Source organism: Drosophila simulans, chromosome 2L, assembly GCF_016746395.2.
Source record: "Drosophila simulans strain w501 chromosome 2L, Prin_Dsim_3.1, whole genome shotgun sequence".
Classification (NCBI taxonomy): Eukaryota; Metazoa; Arthropoda; class Insecta; order Diptera; family Drosophilidae; genus Drosophila; species Drosophila simulans.
In genome coordinates, this window is record NC_052520.2 from 11,939,381 (window position 1) to 11,962,276 (window position 22,896).

Below are 22,896 nucleotides of genomic sequence, written 5' to 3' on the forward strand. Positions count from 1 at the left end.
GAAATTCATTAGCTATTCACCACGAAACGCGCTCAGCTGTTGCACACATCACCTATCGATAACCAAGCACTTATCGCTCCGCACCCACCGCTATCCTTTTTAGTTATTGTTTTGGTGCTTGCACGTGTTTTAATTTACTGCGTTTAAAAAGCCAAATACTAGCAATGTCAGACAAGTGAGTGGTTGAAAAACTATAAAAATGTGTTGATTTTAAACTTCTTCTTTTACTTTTGATCCCTAGATATGCGGTGCCCAACAAATTGCCCGGCAAAACAGTGTCGGTGCTAAAGCATCGCAAGAGGAGAATTCTGCAGGATGAATCTGTTGTTACGCAGAAAAGAAATGACCGGATCAAGAAGAGGACCGCCACCAAGAATCACCACAAGTTCCGTCGTGCCGAATCCTTCGTAATGGGCTACCTGAAAGCAGAGCGCACGTCCAAGCGGATCAAGCAAACCATTCTGCGCACCAATGTCACCGAACAAAGTGCCATAGCAGCCGACGATTCCAATCCCAAGCTGCTCTTCGTGATGCGCCATGCGGGCAAGAAGATCTTCGACAAGACCACCGCCGATATATTCCGAACCCTGCGCATGGGCTCGCGCCACAACGCCGTCTTCCTGGAGAACACCAAGGAGAACCAGTTGCTGCTGCGTGTTATCGAACCCTTTGTGGTCTACGGCAATCCCTCGCTGAGCTCCATTCGCGAGCTGATCTTCAAGAAGGGCTTCGCCCGCATCGACGGCAAGAAGACGGCCATTCAGTCGAACACCATGGTGGAGCAACAGCTGGGCGACAAGGGTGTCATCTGTCTGGAGGATATAATCCACGAAATTTGCACAGTGGGTCCAAACTTCGCCGCTGTCAATGAGTTCCTGTGCGCCTTCACGGTTGGTTATCGCTTCTCTTGGAATTCTTACACCTATTCTAATACTGCCATTTGTTTTTTTGCAGTTGTCCAGTCCCAGCAATGGTTGGCAAAAGAAGGTATCCGTCTCGTACAAACGCGGTGGCGAGTACGGCGATCGTGGCAATGCCATCAACGAACTGATTGCCCGCTGCCTGTAGAGACCCTAGCCTAGTAAACCTTTAAGTGATTGTTCAACCTCTATAACCCATTCTGTAGCTAAGCCCAATACACATCTATATACAAACATATACTATTTGAGTGTACTTATTTAAAGCAGAAATAGATGGTCAAATCAGCACCGTCGTGAGTTTACTGTATGCCCATAAAAGCAATCCCCTGCGACTATTAAGGAACCACATGAAACTGTCTCTAACGACATTCCTCATTATCCTACATGTTTATCAACATGATAAACTTCACCCACGAAACAAGTTCTTTGCTTCTTGGCCTTGCGTGTCCCAGCCGAGTTCCCAAATTGAACAAACCAGAGAATCAACTTTCTGCCTCGAATAATAAATAAGTCATAACCGAGCAGGAGGAGCAGTTTGGGAGGAGCTCCTAAACGAAAGGTATGCCAAACTGAACTACTTGTTGCCATGAAGGAGGAAAAGTTGTTTTTCGATTAGTCGGAGTCAGTGCCACTAACCTAGTGCAACTCGGGTTGTCGTATCTTTTGTTCGGAAAAATTTCAGGCATTACACATTGAAACTCAAAATCTTTACAATCAATTAATTCTCAATGGATTCAAGTTTCAACAGCGAGCAGTTGAACACCGACCGCAATGGACTACAAAATCTTCTGGCCCGATCTCTCAAGGAACCCATTCTTGGCAAGCACTTTGCCCTGCCGGGCCGCATAGGGCAGAGTCCACCCATCGAATTGGACACCAGCCAGAGCTACATTGCCGTCTACACTCATCTCAAAGTGCATGCAACCAGGATGCCAGAGAGATTGCCCACGCCGGAGGCAATCGGACGAATACAGGCGGAGAACTTGGAGGCAGCGCCCAAGACTCGAAGTTCAAAGACACGCTTGGATCCCTGCTCAAATATAAATTAAATTACGGTTGCCATCCATAAAGAAAATATTATTTTATCTTATGGTATCCCTTAAATGTAGTAAAAGAATATTCAAATTATTTTTTTTATTTCATTAATATATATGTTCATAATCCTTTAAGGCATAAGCTTAACAACAAATTCGTGTTGAATATATCCTTCTATCGGTGCAAATCTTAGTATCCTTTTTCTTGAAAGTAGTTAAGGTGATGCTTTTCGTAGGTTGTTTAAATCGCTTCCTGATAAGTGTAAGACAATTAATAGGACCGCTTGTGGTGTTTTAACAATCAACAATGGGTTCATTCTTATATCCATAAATCATAAAATAACCAAGTGTTTATGTGTCATCCTCGCTCCTAATTCTGCAGGATACGCACGGCGTTGTACATTTGGGAAATGATGGACAGCTGCTTGGACTCGCGCCGGCAGAGGTATTTGTAGGCGTGCGACAACAGCCTGTCCAGGGCGGCCACATCGATCTCGTCGGGCTTGGTGGCCGCGATCTGAATGTTGTTCTCAGTCATCGGCTCCTTCTGCGCGAGCGGTGTGAGAAATGGATCAGTACTGCGGATGGTATACGCTGGCAGCACTTACCAGGTTGTCTAGGTAGGCCAGCAACTGGTGGCCAACAGAGGCAATCTTCAGGAACGTGGACTGCGAGCTCTGTGCGTAAAGATTGAGCCTACGGCCAGCGATCTCCAGCAGCAGTCGGCCAAGCTCCTCGTCATCGCTGATGTCCTGGAGCAGCACTTGAGCCTCCGCATCATACCCAAAAGCGTACAGTTCCACCACCTGGAGGAGGGAAAAATATTTGGAATATATTTTTTATTCCATTGTGTTTCCTTTGTTGTGCTCTTTACGGAGCAAACTAACGAACTGATGTTAAAAGGCGAGAGGCATTGTAAGCTTTCTGTCATGTGTGTTCATGGGTTCCTAGATTAGGAATTCTTGGGTCATATATGTACATTCTTACCTGCCGTCGTAGGATAGGAAGTTTATCGACCTCCCAACTGTCGGCCAAGGCACAGATCTTGCCCATGTAAAAGACATGATCGAGAATGTATAGCTGCTCCAAATCCTCCCTAATCAGATCCATGGTAGCGGCGACAAGGCGACACAGGAAATCAGTGCGCTGCTGTTGCAGGACAAGATCTGGTGCAGGCAAAACATAAGGCAGTTCCTTGTTGATGTCCGCCAGCAGAGCTTTGTTGCTCATGGAGTCGAATAGCGTGGTCAGTGGTTTTGGAATGCGCAGCTGGAAAAAGGACACGAAGTGCAGCACGCTGCACAGTTCTGTTTGAAGACGGAGCAGCTGCGGCATGGCATGGTGCTGCTGGAGAGCCAGAAATTGCAATGGCAGGGCTCCTTCGCTGAGCGACTGCTCGAAGTGCAGTTCTCGCTTATCGTGCTCCATGGAAGCGGTGAAATGCTGCAGGAATTCGAGGCTTAGTTCTAGGAACTCTGGCACTTTACCAGCCGACATCTCCAGATCTTGCTGGCACATCTTGTCCACTGGCAGGCGTCCCACTTTCTGAATAAGCTTCGCCGCCGCCTGGAGAGGAAACTTTAGAGTGGCATTCCACAGCATGCAACATATTCCATGCTTCAGGGCCCAGTCAGGTGTACGGAATTGGTTTAAACAAAGCAAAGCTGCCTTAAGGTGATCCAGCGATGAGAGCTGCTTGCTCCACTGGACCATGTACTGCCACGACATGAGACTTAAGAGGACGCCCGATTCCAAGCTGAACGGAAAGTGCGCACGCAGCAGAGCCAATCTTTCAAGAATAGGCTCGTGGGCTTCTTTACTCGCCGCGTACACTTCCTTTGCCATTTCCAAATCCTCTTCTGATTCCGCCTCTTCATCGGCTGGCTCCTTGGTTGGCTCATCCTTTATCTTAACTTTGGCCTCGTCGTCTAACTCGTTTTCGGGAGGCGATATCTCCAGAACTTTACTCGGATGCAATTGTGCACTGATCAGCCACTTGGCCGTCAATTCGGTGACGATGCCTTTGCCACTGCTCACAATGCTTTTGAGACTGCAGTCCGGTGGCTCGTAGGACATCTCTGGACCAACAGGTTCCCGGCAGGTGAGAGGCTTACTGCGAAGGAAGCAGTGGTTAATTAAAGAACTAAGTGGAAAGATTGATTTGGCACTTACCTTAGTATGGCTCCTAGCACGGCCACATCCTCCAGCTTGCCAGTGAGTAATCCCCACTGAGCCTCATCGTGGGAGATACGCTCCCAGCGCTCCTCATCCTCGTTTTGCGAGGATTCATCACAAGATCCCTAAGGAGAACGTGTTTTTCGCAATAGAGTTTTTGGTTTTAATGACCAGGAGGAGACCTACCTCTTTTCGGTTTCGCCACAAATTAGTCGCTACCGTTTTGCACACAATGGCCACCAGCAAGCCGGAAAATTGTTTACTCTCCAAAAGAAGTTCGCGAACTTCTTGCCACCACGGTGAAATGGCATTGTAGGCATAGTCGTGGATGTGTTCACCATCCAGATCGCAAATGGTCTGCACCATAGCAGCAATTCTGGACATGTCCTCCACTACTTCATCACTAAAGCAAGGAAAGTAGATTGCACATAAGTTGAGAACGTAATTTATAAAATGTTTTTCTTACCAGTTGTTGTACTTAAAGGGCTTCTCAAGCCAAAACCAAATAATCAACTTAAGCAAATCTCTGCTGGGCAGACACGCCTGATTGATCCACTGCTTAAACTGGCCAAAGCATAGACCTTGGGCAAAGAACTGACTAAAGAGATCGATGCTTACGGCGCCAAACTTATCTGACTTCTCCGGAAGTAGACTTATGCCATCCGGACTATCGATGTTAAAGATGCTCAGGTAATCGACAAACTCTTCGGTCTTGTGCTCTGCCTGCAACTTAAAGCTCACTTCACGGGTAGAGGCGGGTTTATCCTTCTCGGTGCCATCGTCCAGGAGCAGAACCAACTTGTTAATGGTGACAAGATCAGCATCGGAAAGCTCTAAGTATTCAACGGGTGGCTCGTTGTCTTCACGCTGATTGGCTTGACTTAGGGCCAAGTAGAGATCAGTCAAGCGTTTATAGTTCTCGATTTGGTTGACAAACTCCTCGGAGCCCGTTGCCTCAGAAAGAGGTTTCGTTATGAAGGCATTAATGATGCACTGAAACACCTGTGGCTGCAGCTTCTTGCTCTTAAGCAACATCTCCAGGCACTGTTGTCGCACCTCTAACGTCTGCAGTTCACTTGCCAGTTCGCCAATCTCCTGCAGCGCTTCATCTTTGGCTTGGCCATGGTTTATGCTTCTTAGCTGGTTTCTGAGGCGCCTCAGCATATGGATATCCCTTGATGTCTGGGAGCTGGTCTCGCTGAGCGCGTAGTGAAAGGGAATGTGTATCTCCTTCAAGCTGCCATCGCTGGGATCCAGAAACAAGCAATGATTGATGGCTAAAGATTTTCTTGACTGAGTGCTGCTATTACCACTGCTGCCGCCGGAACCTAAGGGACTGTGATTGTTGTATATCAGTTGCCCGCTTTTCGATACATTGAAGGCAGCCACCTTGGGTCCGTTTTGCAAAGCCCAGATGTCCAGGCAGCCCATTCGAGGAGCGTAGATCACCAGAAACAAAGCCTTTCGCTTGTGCGTTTTAATGCCGCGAACGGATTTTTCTTTAACTGGCACGAATGCGCACTGTGCATCCCGATAGCCCTTCCAAACACGCAAGATAATAGCCTGGTGCGTATCCACCAACATCACACGGTCCAGATTATCGGTAACGACAGCCAGGCGTCCACCGGGTGCCACAGCCAAGGTCAGTCCATCTCTCTTGCCGTCGTATAGACGACAGCGAATCCGCATCGGTGCTTCTTTTGTGGGCACCGGCAACGGTGATTCCTCGGGCGATGGCAGGGGCTCTGGAGCTCGTCGAAAGATTCCGCCCAGCAGGTTCTTGTAAGCTATTCCGATAACGTCTTTGGCAACCTCACCCAGCGACATCGTTTTATAACCCTCCTCCGCCTGAAAGAAGCCCAAATAGGGTTCTGCTCCGGCGGCCAGAACATGTGAGCTCCTCGGCGGCGTGGCGTGCACTTTGGCGAAGTAACCGAGACCGATGCTCTGCTGAACAATGTAGTCGTATGTGGGAGGTCGTTGGGTGGTAGAGATGGCAGCATCGTTGATGACGGCCTCTCGCTCTTGCTTGAACTTATACTTTTGGAATGGCACCACATCAGCCGTGGGATACGAACCGCGCTCCAATGCACCTCTTTGCACATTGTGCCGGCAGTTGGTCAGCATGGGCAAAATGTCCTGGCCCTGGATGAAGCACATGCAGCGAGGATAGACGATGTAGAGCAGGGAATCTGCCTCAGAATGTCGCGGAGCGGACTGCAGCTTGACTCCAATGACTGGATCCTCTTGGCAGCTGGAAAAATATAGTTGGTTAATGGCGCAGATACATTTAATTCCACAACTAACCATTGCGAGAATAGTTTTACACCCGTGTCCGTGTAGAAGGTTACCATGCCACAGCACAGGCCAACTGCCACGCAGGTCCATTCGATGGCTCCATCGGTGCTTTTGTTCTGAGTCATCGGCAAGCAGGTGAGGCTAGTCACGATTTGGTTGCGATCCTCCAGCTCGCCGCACCAGCCAAGAACGTAGGTGTTGGCATTGCCATGGCTGTTCCAGCAGGTGCTGAGGAATGCCAACTTTTCACCCTGCGCCATGGCAATCAGTTCACCAGTGGGTGAAATGGCATGGTTTATCGCGTTTAACCAGTTGTCATCTGTACGGATCAAATTAGTTATGAATACGTGCTGCAGAGGCTTGTGGCAAAGGTTACCATGTCCGAGTCCAAAGTATTCCTGGACCTTCCTAAAATCACGGATTTCTCCGCAGTGTTTTACTTCGCAAGCCATCGCCTTTTGTTTTCATCACACAGCTGATTTGCAGTGGAGTTGACAGTGCACGTAAATTTAGCTATAGCCAGATTTGCTAACAATCGATTATGTTCGTTATCGCTATCGATTTCAATGCAACAGGTAACTCCAATAATAACGAACTAAAGAAATTCATTAAAGTAATTTTAAGTTGTTTTCTTTGTTTAACGTAATTTTTAAACATTATAAGCTGAAATTCATCTCTTAAATGGGAAACTCCGCATTTATTTTGTAACTCCAATCCAAGCTAAAAATCTCTATAGCTTTATTTTAATACATACTCCAATAGTAAGTTTATTGTACTGCAACATATTGTAGCTCGATCTAAGATCTAATATATATATATAGAAGGTAAACTAAATCAAATCCGACTCCACGCCGCTGTCGATAAAGTCCTTGAGCATCAGGCCACAATGATCGGGCAGGAGTCGCGTCCAGTTGTTGATGTGGAGCAGGCAGCTCGGGATGGTTACCTCCATGAGGTCGGTGCGATGGGCCTCCACTATCCTTCTGGCCACCTGTTTGGGATCGAGCAGGCCCAGGATCGATGGGAACTTCACCTTGGGATGCTTGCAGAGGCCAGTGTTGGTCATATAGGGAAAGATGGTGGTGGTGCGAATCTGTAATTGGATTCACACATGGATCACATAATTTAGACCATTCACATGGTTATTCTACCAGATCCCTGAAGGGTCCCTCTCGTAATTCGGCATGCAGTGCCTCCATCAGACCGCGAACTGCGAATTTGGTGGCACAATAGGGCACCAGGTTGGAGATGCCCACCAAGCCGGCAATGGAGGACATGCAAATGATGTGGCCACGACCCTTCTCCTGCATGTGCGGCAAGAAGGCCTGGATGGTCCAGAACTGCGAGAACACGTTCACGTCGAAGACCCGTTGGATTTCCTCGGCCGATTGCTGCAGAATGGGATGCGTTGGCATTATGCCCACATTATTAACCAGCACCGATATGCATCCCACATCCGACTTGATCCGATCCGCCAGTGCCATAACCTCATCGCGCTTGGAAACATCGCAGCTGCCATGTTGAACATAATGTTATTATTTATTTAATCATTTAGTAAGTATACTTAATACCTGTAGCTGTACACCTCGCCGAGATTGAGCCGTTTGGCCTTCTCCACCGTCTGCAGATTATTTTTGCCATCGATGTCCACACAAACCACTGTGCTACCCAGTGAAGCATAGTGAAGGGCCAACTCCCGACCAATTCCATGCCCAGTTCCGGTTATCTGCGGATGTACAAGTTGATATTAACTTATTAAGTTATGCTTGCACATGTAATGTTCTTACCAAAACTATCTCCCCGCTGACATCCTTCTGCTTTTTGGGCAGCACAATCTGCACCAGTGTCACAAACAGCTCCAGCAGGATTCGCACATAGAGCTCGAAGAATTGCAGGACATCCTTGAGGACGTCGAAGATGCGCTTCGAGGCAGGTGTTGTGCTGCAATATAGAATATATATAGTGCACAGATCGATGGGAAATTCGCAACAGCTAGAAGCGTTTGCCGGCCACTCCGAGTTGGCAAATATTGAAACAAAGTCGAGTCTCGGCAAACCCCCAAATGATTTAATTTATCTATTTGTATGCGCCCGCTGCATGTGCAATGTTCAAGCGCTCGGCTCGGACTTTGCCAAGACCCCATAATATAGTACAACATAAGATAGTGGAGAACGCTGGTGGGGCTCAAGCCGCCTCGAAGTATTGACACTGGGTCTTGGCCCCCTTTTTTCGGGTACTCCCGCTGAGGGCCAAGAGAATCATAGAGAATCAAGGCTGCCTGTGTTGGAAAATAGCGTTTATATTGATAGATTTAACCAGACCTACTAAAGAAATGAAATAGTAAATAGTTTGTATGAATAGATACTATTAACTAATAATTATGAAATTCAACATATAAACTATTTTGCTTTAACTGCATCAACTGATTGTGGCATTTCATCCGTGCCATATGTGTGGACAAACCACCGATAAGGATTAACACTTACTGGATAATTTCTCGTTCTATCATGGTGAGGGTTTCTTATCGGGTATATGATGGGTTGGGTTCCCTGGCTTCCCAAATCCGGTGCCCTTTGACAGCTCAATCGGGCAGAACCAAGTGCGGTGCGATGCAATGGCTATAATGAAAGATAATGGTCTTGAGTCACGGATCGTTTGACTGACTGACTGGACTGGACTGAGTTTTGGACGAGCTCTTCCGCATTTGCGGATTTCCTTTTCACAACTTTTGGCTTTTGAGTTTGGCGAGGAGGAGTTGTTGTTGTTGGTTTTCTTTATTTAAGTTTCTTCATCGGCTTTACAACCGGCTGGCCAAGAGCGAGCGGCGTGGGCGAGCGAGGAGGTGCTGGAGCCACCGGCGACAGTGCAACATTTCCACTTTCGTTTTCGATTCGCCTGCCACTAAATGGAAAATTACGTGCACTCCAATGTGGCACACAAAAAAAAGAGACAAATGCACATGAAAAAAAAACGGAATGCAGGAGCGTAGGAAAGGGGGCCTATATCCATATTGATAATTAAATATATTTAGATTTAGGCATATATTTTTAACAATTTTCTTTATTCGAGTATTTAAAGAAATTTTACTAGATTTATGTAGAATTTCTCAATTAAATTAAAGACCCCCATTTGAAATTTCTCCGTACTCCACTGTCCCGATGAAAGGGGTCCCAAAAAGTGCAAGTGACTCTTTTTTCTCTTTTGGCCGTTCTCTTCGCTTTGGCCAGTTGCACATTCGGGCTCTTTTATTTTCTTGGCAAGAGGCAGACACATGGCCTGCTGCAATGGGGAAGCCAGATGTTTGTTGCAACAATCGTAAGCTATAACCATAAAATGCAACGAGGGTGGTAACAATACTTTTTCCTGCGTTTCACGTTGTCTAATCACAAGTTACGTAAACATTTCACTATTACGCTTAAATTAATTTATGGCATTAATTTTGGTTAGCAGACTTTTGAATACATTTTTGCAAAGGTGTATAATAATGATTAGTTAAATCGTAATTATTTACTTTTACCAGAGTTTTTGTAGCTCAAGAATGATAATTATAGATGCTGATAGTTATGACATTATAAATGTTTAGCTCTTAATGAATTTGAGACTAGCAAATCAATCATTGTTTCCAGTGAATAGGTGTGTGCATTTAGTTAATGGTTGATAGAATCGATTGGTTTGCTGTTTAATATCCTGTAATAAAAAACTAGTTTTCAGTTTTGGGGCATTTTAATCTAATTTCAAGCCACTTTCACAAATCACACACTATACACTATACATATTTAAATGCTTTCAACTCAAATACGATAATGCGCTTTTAAATGAATAATATGCTTTATTTACACAATATGATTACTCCCAATGGATCGTTATCTTTGCTTTTGGAGAAGTTTCGAAACCAAAGTCGACCGATAAGTCTGGCTGCTCGGCGCCAAATGATTCCAGTTACGGGTCTTCCACAGCAATGAAGCCTACGCAGCCAAGTCGGGAATATTGAAAGCTCCAAGAGAGGCTTAAGAGAGCGGAACGACTGGAAGAGCGCTGGAACGCGATCCTTGAAGCCACAGCCATTTAAAACTGAAAAATTATGCTTACTTTGTTTCCCTTTCCATTACAGAAATAAGAAAAAACAACTTAAGCGACCTTCATTGCGGTCCAGACGAAAACAAAAGACCGGGAAGCAAAAACGTGGCTTAAACCAACTTGGCTAAGCATGATTTACAGTTTTCAGGCTCTGTTTTTGCTTATTTTTAAGATGAGTAAGCTTAAGTCCGCTGACAAGTTCAAGTTCAACGATCATAAAAAGTGAAAAGAGAGCAGGGAAGTGTATAATGCGTATATCCAATTTGTGCATTGTTGATAATCAATATAAACTTATGTATGTGTTATATATGCATTTTCGAATCGAAAATCACTTTTACTCGAATGCATTTTATTATGTGCTTTTATTCCCCTTCGTTGTTATACCCATTAATCGTGCGGAAAACGGGTATATTTATATTAAAACATGAGAAAAAATACGTAAAGAATATATGTTCAATAAAAGTATTTCAAGTTCGGGAACTCGAAAATGTTTATTTTTTTGTTTTATTATCAGTTTGTTGGAAGGTCATTTAAGGGCTATCCCCGCATTTGCCCCGTTCAATTTCATGCGATCGACGACCCGTTCACATAATTGGTGTCAATTTCGAGTGCAATAAACATCCAAACAAGCAGTAGTAGCCATGATAACATAAGAAATATTGAAGAGAGATTCGCCTATCTAATACCCATTATTTCGATAACATACTTTGAATACGTCGCTTGTTAAATAATACATAGTCCGCTTAATGGAAATTAACTCATTTGTGTACATTTGAGTATGCTACGAGTATGCACACTTTGCATTTTTATATTTTCCAACCATTTTTAAATTGAGATAATTTTCCACAAGAATTCTCACATTTTCGATGATGAATATGATATTTTAGTTAATTATAATTTAGCCTAGTATACCCGTTGTATTAGAAGTAAGGGGTATAAATGCAACAGTAACGTGATTTGTACTTTGCAGACTGTTAGTTAACATTGTAAGTTTTGTGTGCATGGAAAAGTAAATTTTTGAAAATGACTTAAATTAACAGATATTTAAAGGTATTCAGAGGTATTTAAGTAAATAGAGAATTTCTATATATGTAGCATTCGGTACAGAAAACAAACGCGAATTTAACGCCTAGCCTGTTACTCAAATAATCATGACCACAAACCCAAGTAAACAAAGAATTTCTGCCTATTATGTGCTTCCCCCATGATTAATGGGTGGGGCTATTCGTCTTGGGACAGCTTGTTGCTTAATGCTTAGTCTTTATGGCTCCATTCCAATATTCTCCCCCATTCCACCTACCTGATTTTCCTGCTGCTTTCATTTGACTTATCGATGTGGCGTGCATTAACAATCAATACGCCATGTCAGGCACCTGAATTAGTTGGGAACTAAGATTGGAATCGAGGGGCCCAAACAGCGTATTAGCCCTATGGAATAGACCAGCAATATATCTAATTCAATCATGTCTAAAATAGTCACTAATGCGCCATGTTTACGAGGCTTACTTGAGCCACAAAAACTATTATCATTTTCCGTTGGTAAAAATAGGAAATTTAGGAAGTAATTATGTTGGACACAAAAGAAAGTAAAACTTTTATCAACAAAATCGACTTATGTATATGTGTCTATAAGCTAGTGCTAAGCACAATCAAAATAATAAAAAAAATGTTTTATAGAATATATGAAAAAGTATGTAACGTATGTAACCTTGACATTGGATAGCACTTATTGCTATGTACCCCATATGTATGTTCCATTAAGGTAACAAGTTCTTCATTGGAGTATTTAAAAACATTGCACTTGGTATGTTTTGCTAATTGTCAACCATCAATTCGTCTGAACGTCCTTCCATTAACATGCAAAACAAAAAGTGAAAGCTAACGAACAATGGAAAGCCGAAGCATAAATACTCTATATCTGCTTATTAAAGCTATTAAAATTAATTTAAGCGTGTTGTTTTTAATTTATTGCGTAAGTTATGAGATTTCAAAAATAATCTATATATAATAAGAATTTTTACCTCTAGCAAACTATCTATTATCCTTAAAAATCCCAGTAATCACGAACTTTTTCACGATTTATTTTTAGCTGCGCAAAATGCACGAAGTTTGCATGCTGCCTCACTTGGAAAGGGTATTTAATTGGCCACGCATGTGGCTGCGCTGCATTCGACGGCGGCCTGAAAGGCGGCTTCAGTTGCCGTTGGTGAGCCAAGCGGCAAACAACGCCCAATTGGCAGCGGAAAGGAAAGCGGAAACCGGAAGCAAGAAGAAGACAGAGAACCGGTTAGGGTAGCGTCAAAATGTGAGTGTCTCCTTGCCTGCATTTCGTTGTTTTCCCCACCGCCCGTGTGTCTGTGTGAGCTCGTGATTTGTTTACCTGTCAAAATAATAAATATAACTTTTGTTTTCGTGGGGCATAAAATACGGCCAGTTGTTGCTGTTGCTGTTGGCATTGGTAGCGGATTCGAGGAACAAGCCAGCGAAGGACTCTCGACGCCTGTCTGCCGCTTCCTTTCCTTTCCTCGTCCGTTTCTTGGCCAAGTGCAGTGTCAAAAGTCAAGCGAAGGATAATGTGCCTGTCCAACAAGAAAAACGCCAGTCAATTTTTTGTAACCTATATCCAAAACCGAAACTAAACTTGGCCCACTTAAAACGAAAAAGATCTGAGATTGATCTGAAAATGTGTAACAATATTTGTATCTGTAAAAAAACATACATACATGCAAAAGTATTGAGTTGGAGAATGAAATTTTCTTAATTTTTATTATATTGAGTATAAGGTTTGTGGTGTTTAAAAACCTCGCCTGAAAGTATGCTACCCACCTTGCATCCCTTCCATTTAAATCCAATAACTTATTGAAATCACTTATATCCATCTCAACTTTTGTCAGGCCTGCTTGCATAAAACTCAATCAGGATGTTCCTGAATCATCGCCTTCATGGACCTATCTTCGCTAGGATCCTCTTGCTGCGCTGCAGCCTCATGAATCAGTACCAAAAAAGGATTGTCTGGAGGCAACCCCATACTGGCCAGACTATCGGAACATGCCGCAAGTCGAGCCTTTTGGAACAGGAGTGGGAGCAATCGAATCGTCTTGGAGAGGATTACCGCATCTACCAGCAAAACGTCGACTTGGATGCCTTCTTCGGCGAAGAGCCGAGATACGAGAAGGTGTCGGATGTCTGCCTGCTGAATGACCACTTCATCCTGGTTAAAATGCCGCTCCCAGATCCTTCTCCGCCTCCTTCCAAGTCCAAGATTTCGCGATGCTTCAAATGTAACCGTGGCAGTCGAGTTTCCCCCATTCCAGAAGAAACGGATGAGAAGTCTCCTCCGCCGCAATCCAGCTGCCTGCAACCCTGGTCGACACGAAATCAAGACGAGATGGAAATCTTCGATTCCAGTACCAGGTTAACTACTACCAATACTGCAGGCCTGAGTCCACAGCCAGCTTCCGTGATAGTGGAGCAGCCGCATCCTACGCTGCAGCTGGAGGCGATCCAATCATTGGCCTCCGGGCAGTTGCAGGTGCCGCTCACAAGTCGAGGACCACTCCACTGGTTCCTCTGGCCCTTTCGCCGGCGCTTGGACACGCGGAGCAAGTCCAAGTCCCAGCAGGTTGCCGTTCATAAAACATACTTCGTGCGTTGGAGCAAACCGCCGGATACACTGTGGCATGGATTCGGCGTGGACACGGTGGAGGAGAAGAAGTCAGAACTTCGTCGCTGCCGGTCGGCGGTTTTCTGAAAGGCTAACTACTTTGTATATATTTCATACGCTTAGTATCTTAAGGGTCCATTACTTGAAGAAAACTAAGGGTTTCAATAAAGATCTTAAAATACTTCATTTATATTCAGGTACTTCCCACATGTATAGAGCTTATTCGAAATATTAGTAATATAACAATCTAGTAATATCAGTTATATGAATGTATGTATATATACAATATTTAGAAAATATTACAATATTTTTCATTTATCAAAATTTCAATCATGAAGTCCTTTTTTAAACGTTATAGGATAGTTTGCCTGTAATTTACATACTACTTTCATTCATGCTACTATATCCTCAAGCCCTCATGGGCACATGTCAAACTCCAATTTCCGTATGCAAAATTAGTGGCTGGCGCGGCAACTTCAGCTTGCCACATTGTGTGTGGACCCGCGACTCTAGGCAACTTGGCGGAACTGCAAAACAATACAAAGAAGTCAAGAAACAAAATACGAACCACGCAAATTGCCGGGCCAATGCAGATAAAGCCAGGAGGTCGAGGAATAAAAGTGGACTTAAACTTCTTTTTCAATGGAATTTGCACGCGTCCATGAAGCCCGAAAGTCTGTGGCATCTAAGGGGGGGTTTGGGGCATAGTTGGTCTACGGGCTGTTGCTTCATTAGCTTTGGGTCCTGAAAATGTCGGGCAATGTCGTTCGTTACTCCCGCCACGGCCGCTAGGTGGCGCTGCCGCAGGAGCCCACAACTAATTACGAGGCAGCTCGCCAAGACCCAGGCCATAAAAACAAGTTCATGATAAAATGCCCAACTACGGGCGTGGCAAGCGAGCGGGGCGGGGGGCAAGACTGCAAGCACCCTGCGCCACCATATACATAATAATAAAATAAAATTAAAACCGTCACGCCAGGCGTCAGTGCAAGTCCCACCACAGTACCGGGACCAACAATCGCGGCACAAAACAAAGCCATCGAAACCCCAAGCGAACCGCGTCCACAAGGAGCTGCCACTGAAGCTGGTCGTTCGGTGTGCGGTGCACCCAAGTCCATATCCACGTCCAACTTCGGCGTCCACCAGCACATGGGCTGGCCAGGTCGAGAGCGGATCGGGCCAGCGGGTCACCGTAATGAACCATTAATATGCCAGTTCCCCCCCAAAAACGCGGCGATAAGAACACAGCGCTTTCCAACATCGAAAATCGAAATCGAACTGCGAGAACGGGACACTGGAAAATTATTTTGAGTTCCAAGAGATTTTATTAATATTTAAACATATTTTTAAAAATTATTTTTAACTAGAAATACTAATGTATCATTAGTATATATAAATATTATTGCTTATTATTGCCATATTAAATACATCCAACGAGTTAACTAGACTAACCAGCACAAGTGTTAAGTTTCCAATTGCAATAACTCATCCTTTCTCTCAGTGCACAAAATAGAGTTCTCCATTGTTTCCCCGCCGCCGCGAAAAAGGGCGACTTGTGCTTATCATTAATAATAATGTCGGCATGAGGCGAGCGCATTACCATTTGGATTGGGCCAAATGCTGAATTGGATGGCTCGAATTGTTCATGAAATTGGCTTTGAGCCATTGTGTGTGAGCAGGAAATTTGGCGGTTGGGGCTGTGAAGGCACCTGTTCAGGTGGGAAGGTAAGTGCAACAAGCTTAGATCGAGCTTAAAGATAGTATGTATTTCAAATGGTTAGTAATTAAAATCCAAAACACTACATTTATAAAGTGAGAACACTTATAAAAAACCCAATTCCTTGTTAACCTACTTTTACCTATTACTCTTTTAAAAACATTGGTTTACAACACTGTTAATCGTATTACTCTAAGATTTCCACACATAATATTCAAGGTTACAGAATGTTAACAAAGGCAGTTATCTTTGCCACACCTTATTAGCCCCCTTCCAGTCGATCATCTTTTGCATATCCGATCCGACATATCCAATACAACCCAAATTAGCCAGCCAATCCGACTGGCAGCTCTGCTTAATTGGTGGAAAGTAGCGTAACCGTTCCGGCCACGTTAACTTTGGCACTCCGATCCGACTGGCGATGGAACCCGCTCAGCAGCCGGCCGAGTTGGCCAGAAACAGAAGACACTTGCTGGGCAGGGATGCCAAAAGGAAGCTGACAAGTTGCCAGCCAAGGAGCAGCAGATCCCGCCAAGCATTCCAAATCGATTACGACTGTTTTTCCAAAGATCAAAGAGCGAGTGGGATATGCAGCCATCCCGTTTTAGCAGCTAGCAAGGTGTTTATTAATAAAACTCCAACCATTTCGCCTCGAAAGAGACGCACATAGGGCGAACGAAAGAGACGGGGCGAAACAGCAACAGAAACAGTTGGTGGTACGCAAAGTGTTGACAATGCCCAAAAGTTGGCACCGACTGCGCAACGACCTTCTAGGATCCTAGGGTCCTCGAGCAATCATCGTTAATGATGGCAATGTCCTTGTGCGCCCCGATTTGACAAATCAATTTGTGCGCTAACAGCATGCGCTCGACTCCCAGTCCGCTTGCAAGTCAGTGGGATAGCTCGAGGACGAGCCAAGGACTCGACTCGTCCAATATAGCATCTTTCTACATTGGCGATGACAGCGATCACAGTACGAGTAGTTGACCGAAAAGGACCAAACCGAAATGTTTGCCAATACGGCTGGAAACTGTTTGGACGGATCGTGGTGTGCAAGTGTAGCTGCTAACAAATGGGTTTTAGATATTTGCGGATATTACGAATACAGTAATCTTCAATGTGGGATGCTTTAAAAGTAGAATTAGAATATCCTTTTCTATGAATGAGGGAAATGTTCTGTTGCTCTAATTCTAGGGAATTACTAAACTTTTCTTGGCATTTGGTTTAAAAGTAATACGAATTTGGTGACAGCTCTTCATTATTACCTTTAATTCTTACTGAATTAGTCTTAGATGTACAAAATTTGAACATATCAATTTTAAACTTTAATATTAAGACGATTGTCTCATTCATTTGGAGCGTTTTCTTACAATCGCCGTAATCCGCCTAGCTTCCATTATTATCCTTGACTTATAGACTTTCATCCGCCTCGCATATAGCGATGCCCACAGTTCTGCTTTGCACAGGACACCTCATTAGCAGGGATTATCGCTGCAGCTCGAAACTCTGGAGAAAGGACTCTGCCCAAAGGACTCTACGAAGCGCAATCCCTACCTGACTTTGACTCGGCTTGACTGACGGACGAACTGACTGACTGACTGGCTGACCGATTGCCTGCCTGAGTGAAAGCTAAGCCTTTCCTACGCTGCTGGCTTAACTCTTGCCTGCAAAAGGACCCATTATCCTGCGCGGAAAGGGGTTCGTGTCCCGGCTGAGCGATGAGCACCGCGCACGAGGACGAAGAATGACAGCAAATAAAAGTTTATGGCACCATCGTAAATGGGCCGAAAACGAGTTGACCTGGTCCGCCGAAGGGCTGTGCGCCGTTTACTGCATTCTTCCTGGCAGCAAAGGATTATTTCCGAAACGGCCTAATCCTCGCTGCGAGAAAGAGATGGCGCACATGTGCGAATGCGAGCCACTGACGCTACAAATCCTTTCGCAACCTTAAGGCCAACTCCTGGAACTGGAAATTTTGATTCGCAAATCGCTCGGCAAATCCCTATTTTGGGTTAGTCCACCTTGCTGTCGAGTAAATATTTTGAGGTTTTGCGCTGCTTATGTGCCAGGCAACGCCTGGGTTTATTGGGTTCATCATCGGATCAGCAGGTAGACTTCGATCTCAATCTCGATCGGGATCTGCCGGTGCCCCAGATGCCCAGCAACAATTAATAAAAAATTAAATTAAATTTCATCTCGAGTCGCGTTGCGTCGTTGTAAATTACTGTTTTCCCTGCCTTTGATGTTCAACACTTTGTCAGCTCATTAATCACGGCCTTTTGGAGAGGGCATAGTGCTGGGGATCGGCATATGTGTGTCCATGATCTTCGGGTAACCATTACTTCCATTATGGCCACAGAAGCCGCTCCGTATTTTTCGAGGTTACATCGTCGAGCTTTTCCGCTGGCAGCTTTGCTGGGTAATTTTATATCGCTACCGAAAATTAATGCGTAATATTTTGATTTTTAATGATTCGCCGATCGAAGCTTTCTTCTCGGCTACTGTGGCTGAGAATTTTCACCCCAACTCAGTGGGCAGCGAATTAAAAAACGTAATTGGTTTATTAGCCCAGTTGGCCATGATGGGCGCTATTAAATTGGCATTCGATGCTGGCCAGAGATGCAAGAAAGACGGTTGTTAACAAGATCTCAAGTCATGAGATTTGTGAAATTACAAAGATCTTAGATCTAAATGGTTTTTGTGCAATCCGTGCACAGATCTTTGCTAATCTTGCAGTCTACCTGTTTAAGCCCTTTGCCAATTCCGATTCCTAAGTCGATTGTAAAGTCAATATTTACTTTTCCCCTCGATTTGCCAGAGAAAAGCAAATAGCGATTAGGAGTTTTTTCTAGATTAAAATAATAGAGCCAATGGGCCTTAGGCTGTCTGAGCTGTCTGGAGGTGAGGATTCAAGGATAATGACTTCATCAATTGCCATCGCTCGGACACGTAGCCAGGGTGGGTAGGCAGATCCCCGAGGATGAGGTGTGAATTTGAGGTAAGTCCGAACGAGGGCAATTACTCCATTTACTGCGGACCAACACTCTCTATTCGATGGAATCGAGGGGGCAATTAACACCTTGGTTGGAGTTGTCTTCGCTATTTTGGACGTTCCAAATCATCAGCTTGCATTTCGGGAGTTTTCTCTTCTTTTTTCCGGAAACTATGCGACCCGCTCACAGCTGGATCTGGAGTTCCGAGAGCAGCAATCGGTATCGGAATCTCACGCGGGGCGAGTGTTGAGATCTCCAGCCAGGTCCGTGGAATGCGCAGCTACTTAAAGGCTCTAATGGCCCAGAGGATTTCCCATTTCCCGCTGCGTACGGAAGCGTGTCAAGGCTGCTGAATGGCCAGCGATTCGAGTGAAAGATCATTGGAGTACGTTGTATATTAGCATAGATATATTTGTTTTATTTAAAGGCACTTGCTACTTAGGCTTATTATCTTAAACTCTAATCTTAAGTCGGTACTATTTACTAGGCTTACATCTACGAATTGGAACTAATCATATGTATATTGTTTGGGAGCGAGTCTGTCAGCGGTTTTCCCAAATGGAAAATGTCTGTACTGCTCCGCCACAAATAAAATGTTATTTATGTTTTCGTCCCCTGCTCTATATGTATGTACATCTTTGGCGACTTGTAACATGGATCTGCTGACACCTGCTCCTGCTCCTGGAGGAGTAGGTGGTGGATCCGTGTCTCTTCGATTCTAGTACCAGGAGGGATAGAACGGCTGTGGCGGCATCGTTGTGTAGTTGACCTTCGAGGGCGAAGGAAAGGCGGCGGCATTGAAGTTCTGCGGCATGAAGTGCGCCGACGAACTGGGCGGCGGATAGTGCGGATGTGCGCCGGCGTACTGCGGATGCGGATGTGCGTGCGGATGCGGCGCATGGGGATGTCCGTGATGCGAGTGGGCATGGCCTGGTGCCGGATAGGATGCATACTGCGGCGTATGCTGATACGGATGGAACATCTGGTGGGCGGTGACATCCAGAGCCTGGCTGGTCGAGCTGGTGGAGTTCAGCGAGTCCTCCGGCGAAAGTGGCGCATTGGGGCGCAGTGCCTGCATGGAGCTCCATCCGCCGTACAACTGCGACTGACTGGCCGCGATTAGGTCGACCGATTCCACTTTCAGGGCAGCCGATAGATCCTCACTTCCAGCACTGGCATTGGCCAGCGAATGCGAGGGATCGGCTGCCGAGTTGGCCCCACTGGAGGAGGTCACACCAGCTCCACTCACCACCGCCGAAAGGCTGTTGGGTGTGGGTGGCAGTTGGCCGAAGGCGGAGGACACGGACTCGTTGGGGCTCTCGTTGCGTGGCATGGTCTGGTGGGCTTCCGTTTCGGTGCCGTAAACAGAACCCAACTGCGTCTCATAGCTGGAGACGATGATGTTACCGGTGGGTGTGGTGTTGCCATTCTCACCCGGCATTATGTAGCTGGCTGTGTTAGCGCTGGGATTGTAGAACTGATGGTGGTGCGGTGGCGTGGTGGTGATTCCGGGCGACAGATTGCTGCTGGCCATTGGAGCTGCGGCGGATACGGAAATGTTGGCGTGACTGCCGTAGAAATCGTATTGCTGCTGGTATACAGTGGCTGGATCTAGGGATCCCGGCATCATGGCCAGCGGAGCCATGCTGGGCACACTTGATACCACACTGGGCAGAGAGCTGGATGCGGCGACATGGCTGACTGAGGCAGCTGCTCCGCCAGGTGCTCCGCCCGAGACCGAGGTGTGCTGCTTGCGGAGACGAGCACGCCGATTGCTGAACCACACCTGGATGCGTGCCTCCGTGAGATTGGTGCGCTGGGCCAGCTCCTCACGGGTGTAGATATCAGGGTACTGGGTACGCTCGAAGGCGCGCTCCAGTTCGTCCAACTGGGAAGCGGAAAAGGTGGTCCTGCAGCGGCGCTGTTTGCGCTTCAAGGCGATTCCCGGCTCACTTTCGCAGTCGGAGATGTCCTCATCGGATGGCTTGCCGTTGTTGTGATGGCCACCGGAGACATCGGAGCCGCAGGAACTCGATGCTTTGGTGCCATCACCAGCCGGAGATCCAGAGGCAGAGGACATATCGTTGTCTAGTGGAGCATCTCGTCCGCGCACCAGGCGCGATATGGCGGACACAGAGGGTGCTGTGCTCCTGTCGCAGACTCCCTCGCGGATCAGCTTCTCCCTGATCTCCCACGAGAACATGCCCGGGCTACTGCGCTTGTACTCCTCAATTCGGTTCTCGATTTCGGGCGTGGCTATCCTCGGCTTGGAGCCACCGATCACTCCTGGTCTAATGGAGCCAGTCTCCTGATAGCGATTCAGGATCTTCGATACGCAGCCGTGGGATACACGTAGCTGTCTGGAGATCACACAGGGCCGAATGCCATCGGCGGCCATCTCGACGATTTTAAGACGAATGTTGTTGGGCAAAGGACGACCGTTGATGAAAACTCCACCTAGTTGATTGACGCGCCCCTGGCCGCTGTTCATGTCTGGAATGAGGAAGATGAGGAAATGGAAATGTTAGAGGCTTTTCCAATACGCTAGGTAGCGCGGAGCGCGTGTCACTTGATTTACGACACCTTCGACCGGAGTTGACTTCCCGGGAAGACGGGAAACTCGGAGCTAAGGTCGAAGGTCAGAGGCGCGCGACTCTCCCGCCGGGCAACTAATGGCCATTAGAGAGTAGCCGACGGCCTTGGCCCAAACTGAGATCTTTAGCGGGATCTTGGTCAGTCGGCTTAGAAAGGGAGATATACATATATGGAAATGATCAACTAGGTTTTGATCTTTAGTAAGTATAGTCACTTTTGCAGAACAATCTGGATGATGTTTAAGATCGATAGACACTTACCTTGCATGGTAGAATATCCATTGAAGAAGGGTCTGTGCATTGCGGCAGCAAAGGCGGTTACGGTCATAGTTTCTGGAGGAGCTCCAAGATGCGTAAGCTTGTCCCGGCGCAAAACCGGTGTTAACTCAGTCTCGATGTTCGTATATCACTTGATTATATCACTTTAGTTCTGGACAATGGCTGGACACTTTGTCAAAGTCATAAGTAAGCGTTGCGAGGTATTGATTAACCGATTAGTTGCACTTCGAATATCTAAGTATCTCTTAGTTCGCAATCTCGAAAAGATAGATGAAACGGAGGCGAAGGCGAAGACGAGAACGAGGACGAGATGCGGTGTGGCTCGTTGCGCAGTCTGTGCCTGACTGACTTCACCATCCGAACGCCGGCCAAGATCGTTGCCTTTCTGTGAAGCCACGGCCCAGACGTCGGCCATATCCCACAGCCACTTGGCAGGTAACCACCACGCGGACCAATCGCAGCGCTCTCCACAACGGCCTCTCGCTCTGGCTCACACGACCCATTTAGCAGCCGTCTCGCTCGCCGCCAGGGGGCGTCTCAGCTGGGAAAAGCACCGTGGAATGGGAGGAGAGCAGAGAACTTTGGATGGGGGGGGTATACGAGTACAATACTTTACTTCCAATACTGCTGTTCCAGATCCTGGGCATTCCATCCATTCAAATCCTATGCATAGTTTCGACTTCCACTGGTTTCCGGAAATTAATTACCGCATTAAGTGGTGGACCTAATAGCCTAATATATCCTTTATTTATGGATACCTCGTTATAAGGATAAGGGAATACTGGACTGGAAAGATCAATGTGCCTGCCGTTTGCTTTTCACTCTTCACTTGAGTTATTCTTTGGGGTTCCACTTGGCCCCGGAAATCAAATTAGATATTCACTGGAACCCATAATGCAATCGAGTACGCGTTTAACACTCTTTACAAGCGTAATATATCCTTTATTGATACCTAATTATGGCTTTCGTTTATATATTGATACGTGAGTAGCCTCTCTTCTCTCAGTTATTTATAGCTTTCGGAAACGGTGAACAAAGTTTTTAAGTTCAAATTCGAGGTTTTTAAATATATAAATATAAAAGTTTTTTTTAACTATCTGTTAATAGATCATAGTAGATCAAGATCATACTCGTAGTAAAATAGT

At 45.8% G+C, this 22,896-nt stretch overlaps 6 protein-coding genes across 7 annotated transcripts; 3 read left to right on the top strand and 3 right to left on the bottom strand.

Annotated features, from left to right (window-relative positions):
- Positions 1-16: 16 nt before the first annotated feature.
- On the top strand, positions 17-1,158 carry LOC6732051 (60S ribosomal protein L7-2). The gene is made up of 3 exons (XM_002079147.4): positions 17-175; positions 242-890; positions 955-1,158. Exons 1-3 carry the CDS (start codon positions 165-167, stop codon positions 1,066-1,068), a joined length of 774 nt encoding a protein of 257 aa, XP_002079183.1. The 5' UTR covers positions 17-164; the 3' UTR covers positions 1,069-1,158.
- A 102-nt stretch (positions 1,159-1,260) lies between these two features.
- On the top strand, positions 1,261-2,220 carry LOC27206555 (WD repeat-containing protein on Y chromosome). Its single transcript, XM_039291083.1, has one exon. It carries the CDS (start codon positions 1,649-1,651, stop codon positions 1,967-1,969), a length of 321 nt encoding a protein of 106 aa, XP_039147017.1. The 5' UTR covers positions 1,261-1,648; the 3' UTR covers positions 1,970-2,220.
- Positions 2,040-6,955, bottom strand: LOC6732053 (rab3 GTPase-activating protein regulatory subunit). Its single transcript, XM_002079149.4, has 8 exons — positions 6,804-6,955; positions 6,437-6,746; positions 4,596-6,383; positions 4,316-4,532; positions 4,127-4,254; positions 2,942-4,067; positions 2,563-2,760; positions 2,040-2,501 (listed from the first exon to the last, which is right to left on the bottom strand). The coding sequence occupies exons 1-8, from the start codon at positions 6,877-6,879 to the stop codon at positions 2,325-2,327; spliced, it is 4,020 nt and encodes a 1,339-aa protein (XP_002079185.2). The 5' UTR covers positions 6,880-6,955; the 3' UTR covers positions 2,040-2,324.
- A 209-nt stretch (positions 6,956-7,164) lies between these two features.
- On the bottom strand, positions 7,165-10,401 carry LOC6732054 (short-chain dehydrogenase/reductase family 16C member 6). Its single transcript, XM_016178367.3, has 6 exons — positions 10,265-10,401; positions 8,914-9,045; positions 8,215-8,368; positions 7,999-8,153; positions 7,579-7,939; positions 7,165-7,520 (listed from the first exon to the last, which is right to left on the bottom strand). Exons 2-6 carry the CDS (start codon positions 8,934-8,936, stop codon positions 7,257-7,259), a joined length of 957 nt encoding a protein of 318 aa, XP_016024737.1. The 5' UTR covers positions 8,937-9,045; positions 10,265-10,401; the 3' UTR covers positions 7,165-7,256.
- Positions 10,402-12,669: 2,268 nt separating this feature from the next.
- On the top strand, positions 12,670-14,352 carry LOC6732055. Of its 2 annotated transcripts, XM_039298405.2 has the most exons (3): positions 12,678-12,809; positions 12,939-13,287; positions 13,399-14,352. In XM_039298405.2, the coding sequence occupies exon 3, from the start codon at positions 13,425-13,427 to the stop codon at positions 14,253-14,255; it is 831 nt and encodes a 276-aa protein (XP_039154339.1). In that variant the 5' UTR covers positions 12,678-12,809; positions 12,939-13,287; positions 13,399-13,424; the 3' UTR covers positions 14,256-14,352. The 2 variants fall into 2 exon arrangements, with proteins under 2 accessions (XP_016024738.1, XP_039154339.1); XM_016180024.2 differs by lacking the exon at positions 12,939-13,287 and having other exon boundaries at positions 12,670-12,809.
- Positions 14,353-19,263: 4,911 nt separating this feature from the next.
- LOC6732056 (segmentation protein paired) lies at positions 19,264-22,127 on the bottom strand. The gene is made up of 2 exons (XM_002079152.3): positions 21,734-22,127; positions 19,264-21,371 (listed from the first exon to the last, which is right to left on the bottom strand). The coding sequence occupies exons 1-2, from the start codon at positions 21,798-21,800 to the stop codon at positions 19,597-19,599; spliced, it is 1,842 nt and encodes a 613-aa protein (XP_002079188.1). The 5' UTR covers positions 21,801-22,127; the 3' UTR covers positions 19,264-19,596.
- Between the last annotated feature and the right edge of the window lie 769 nt (positions 22,128-22,896).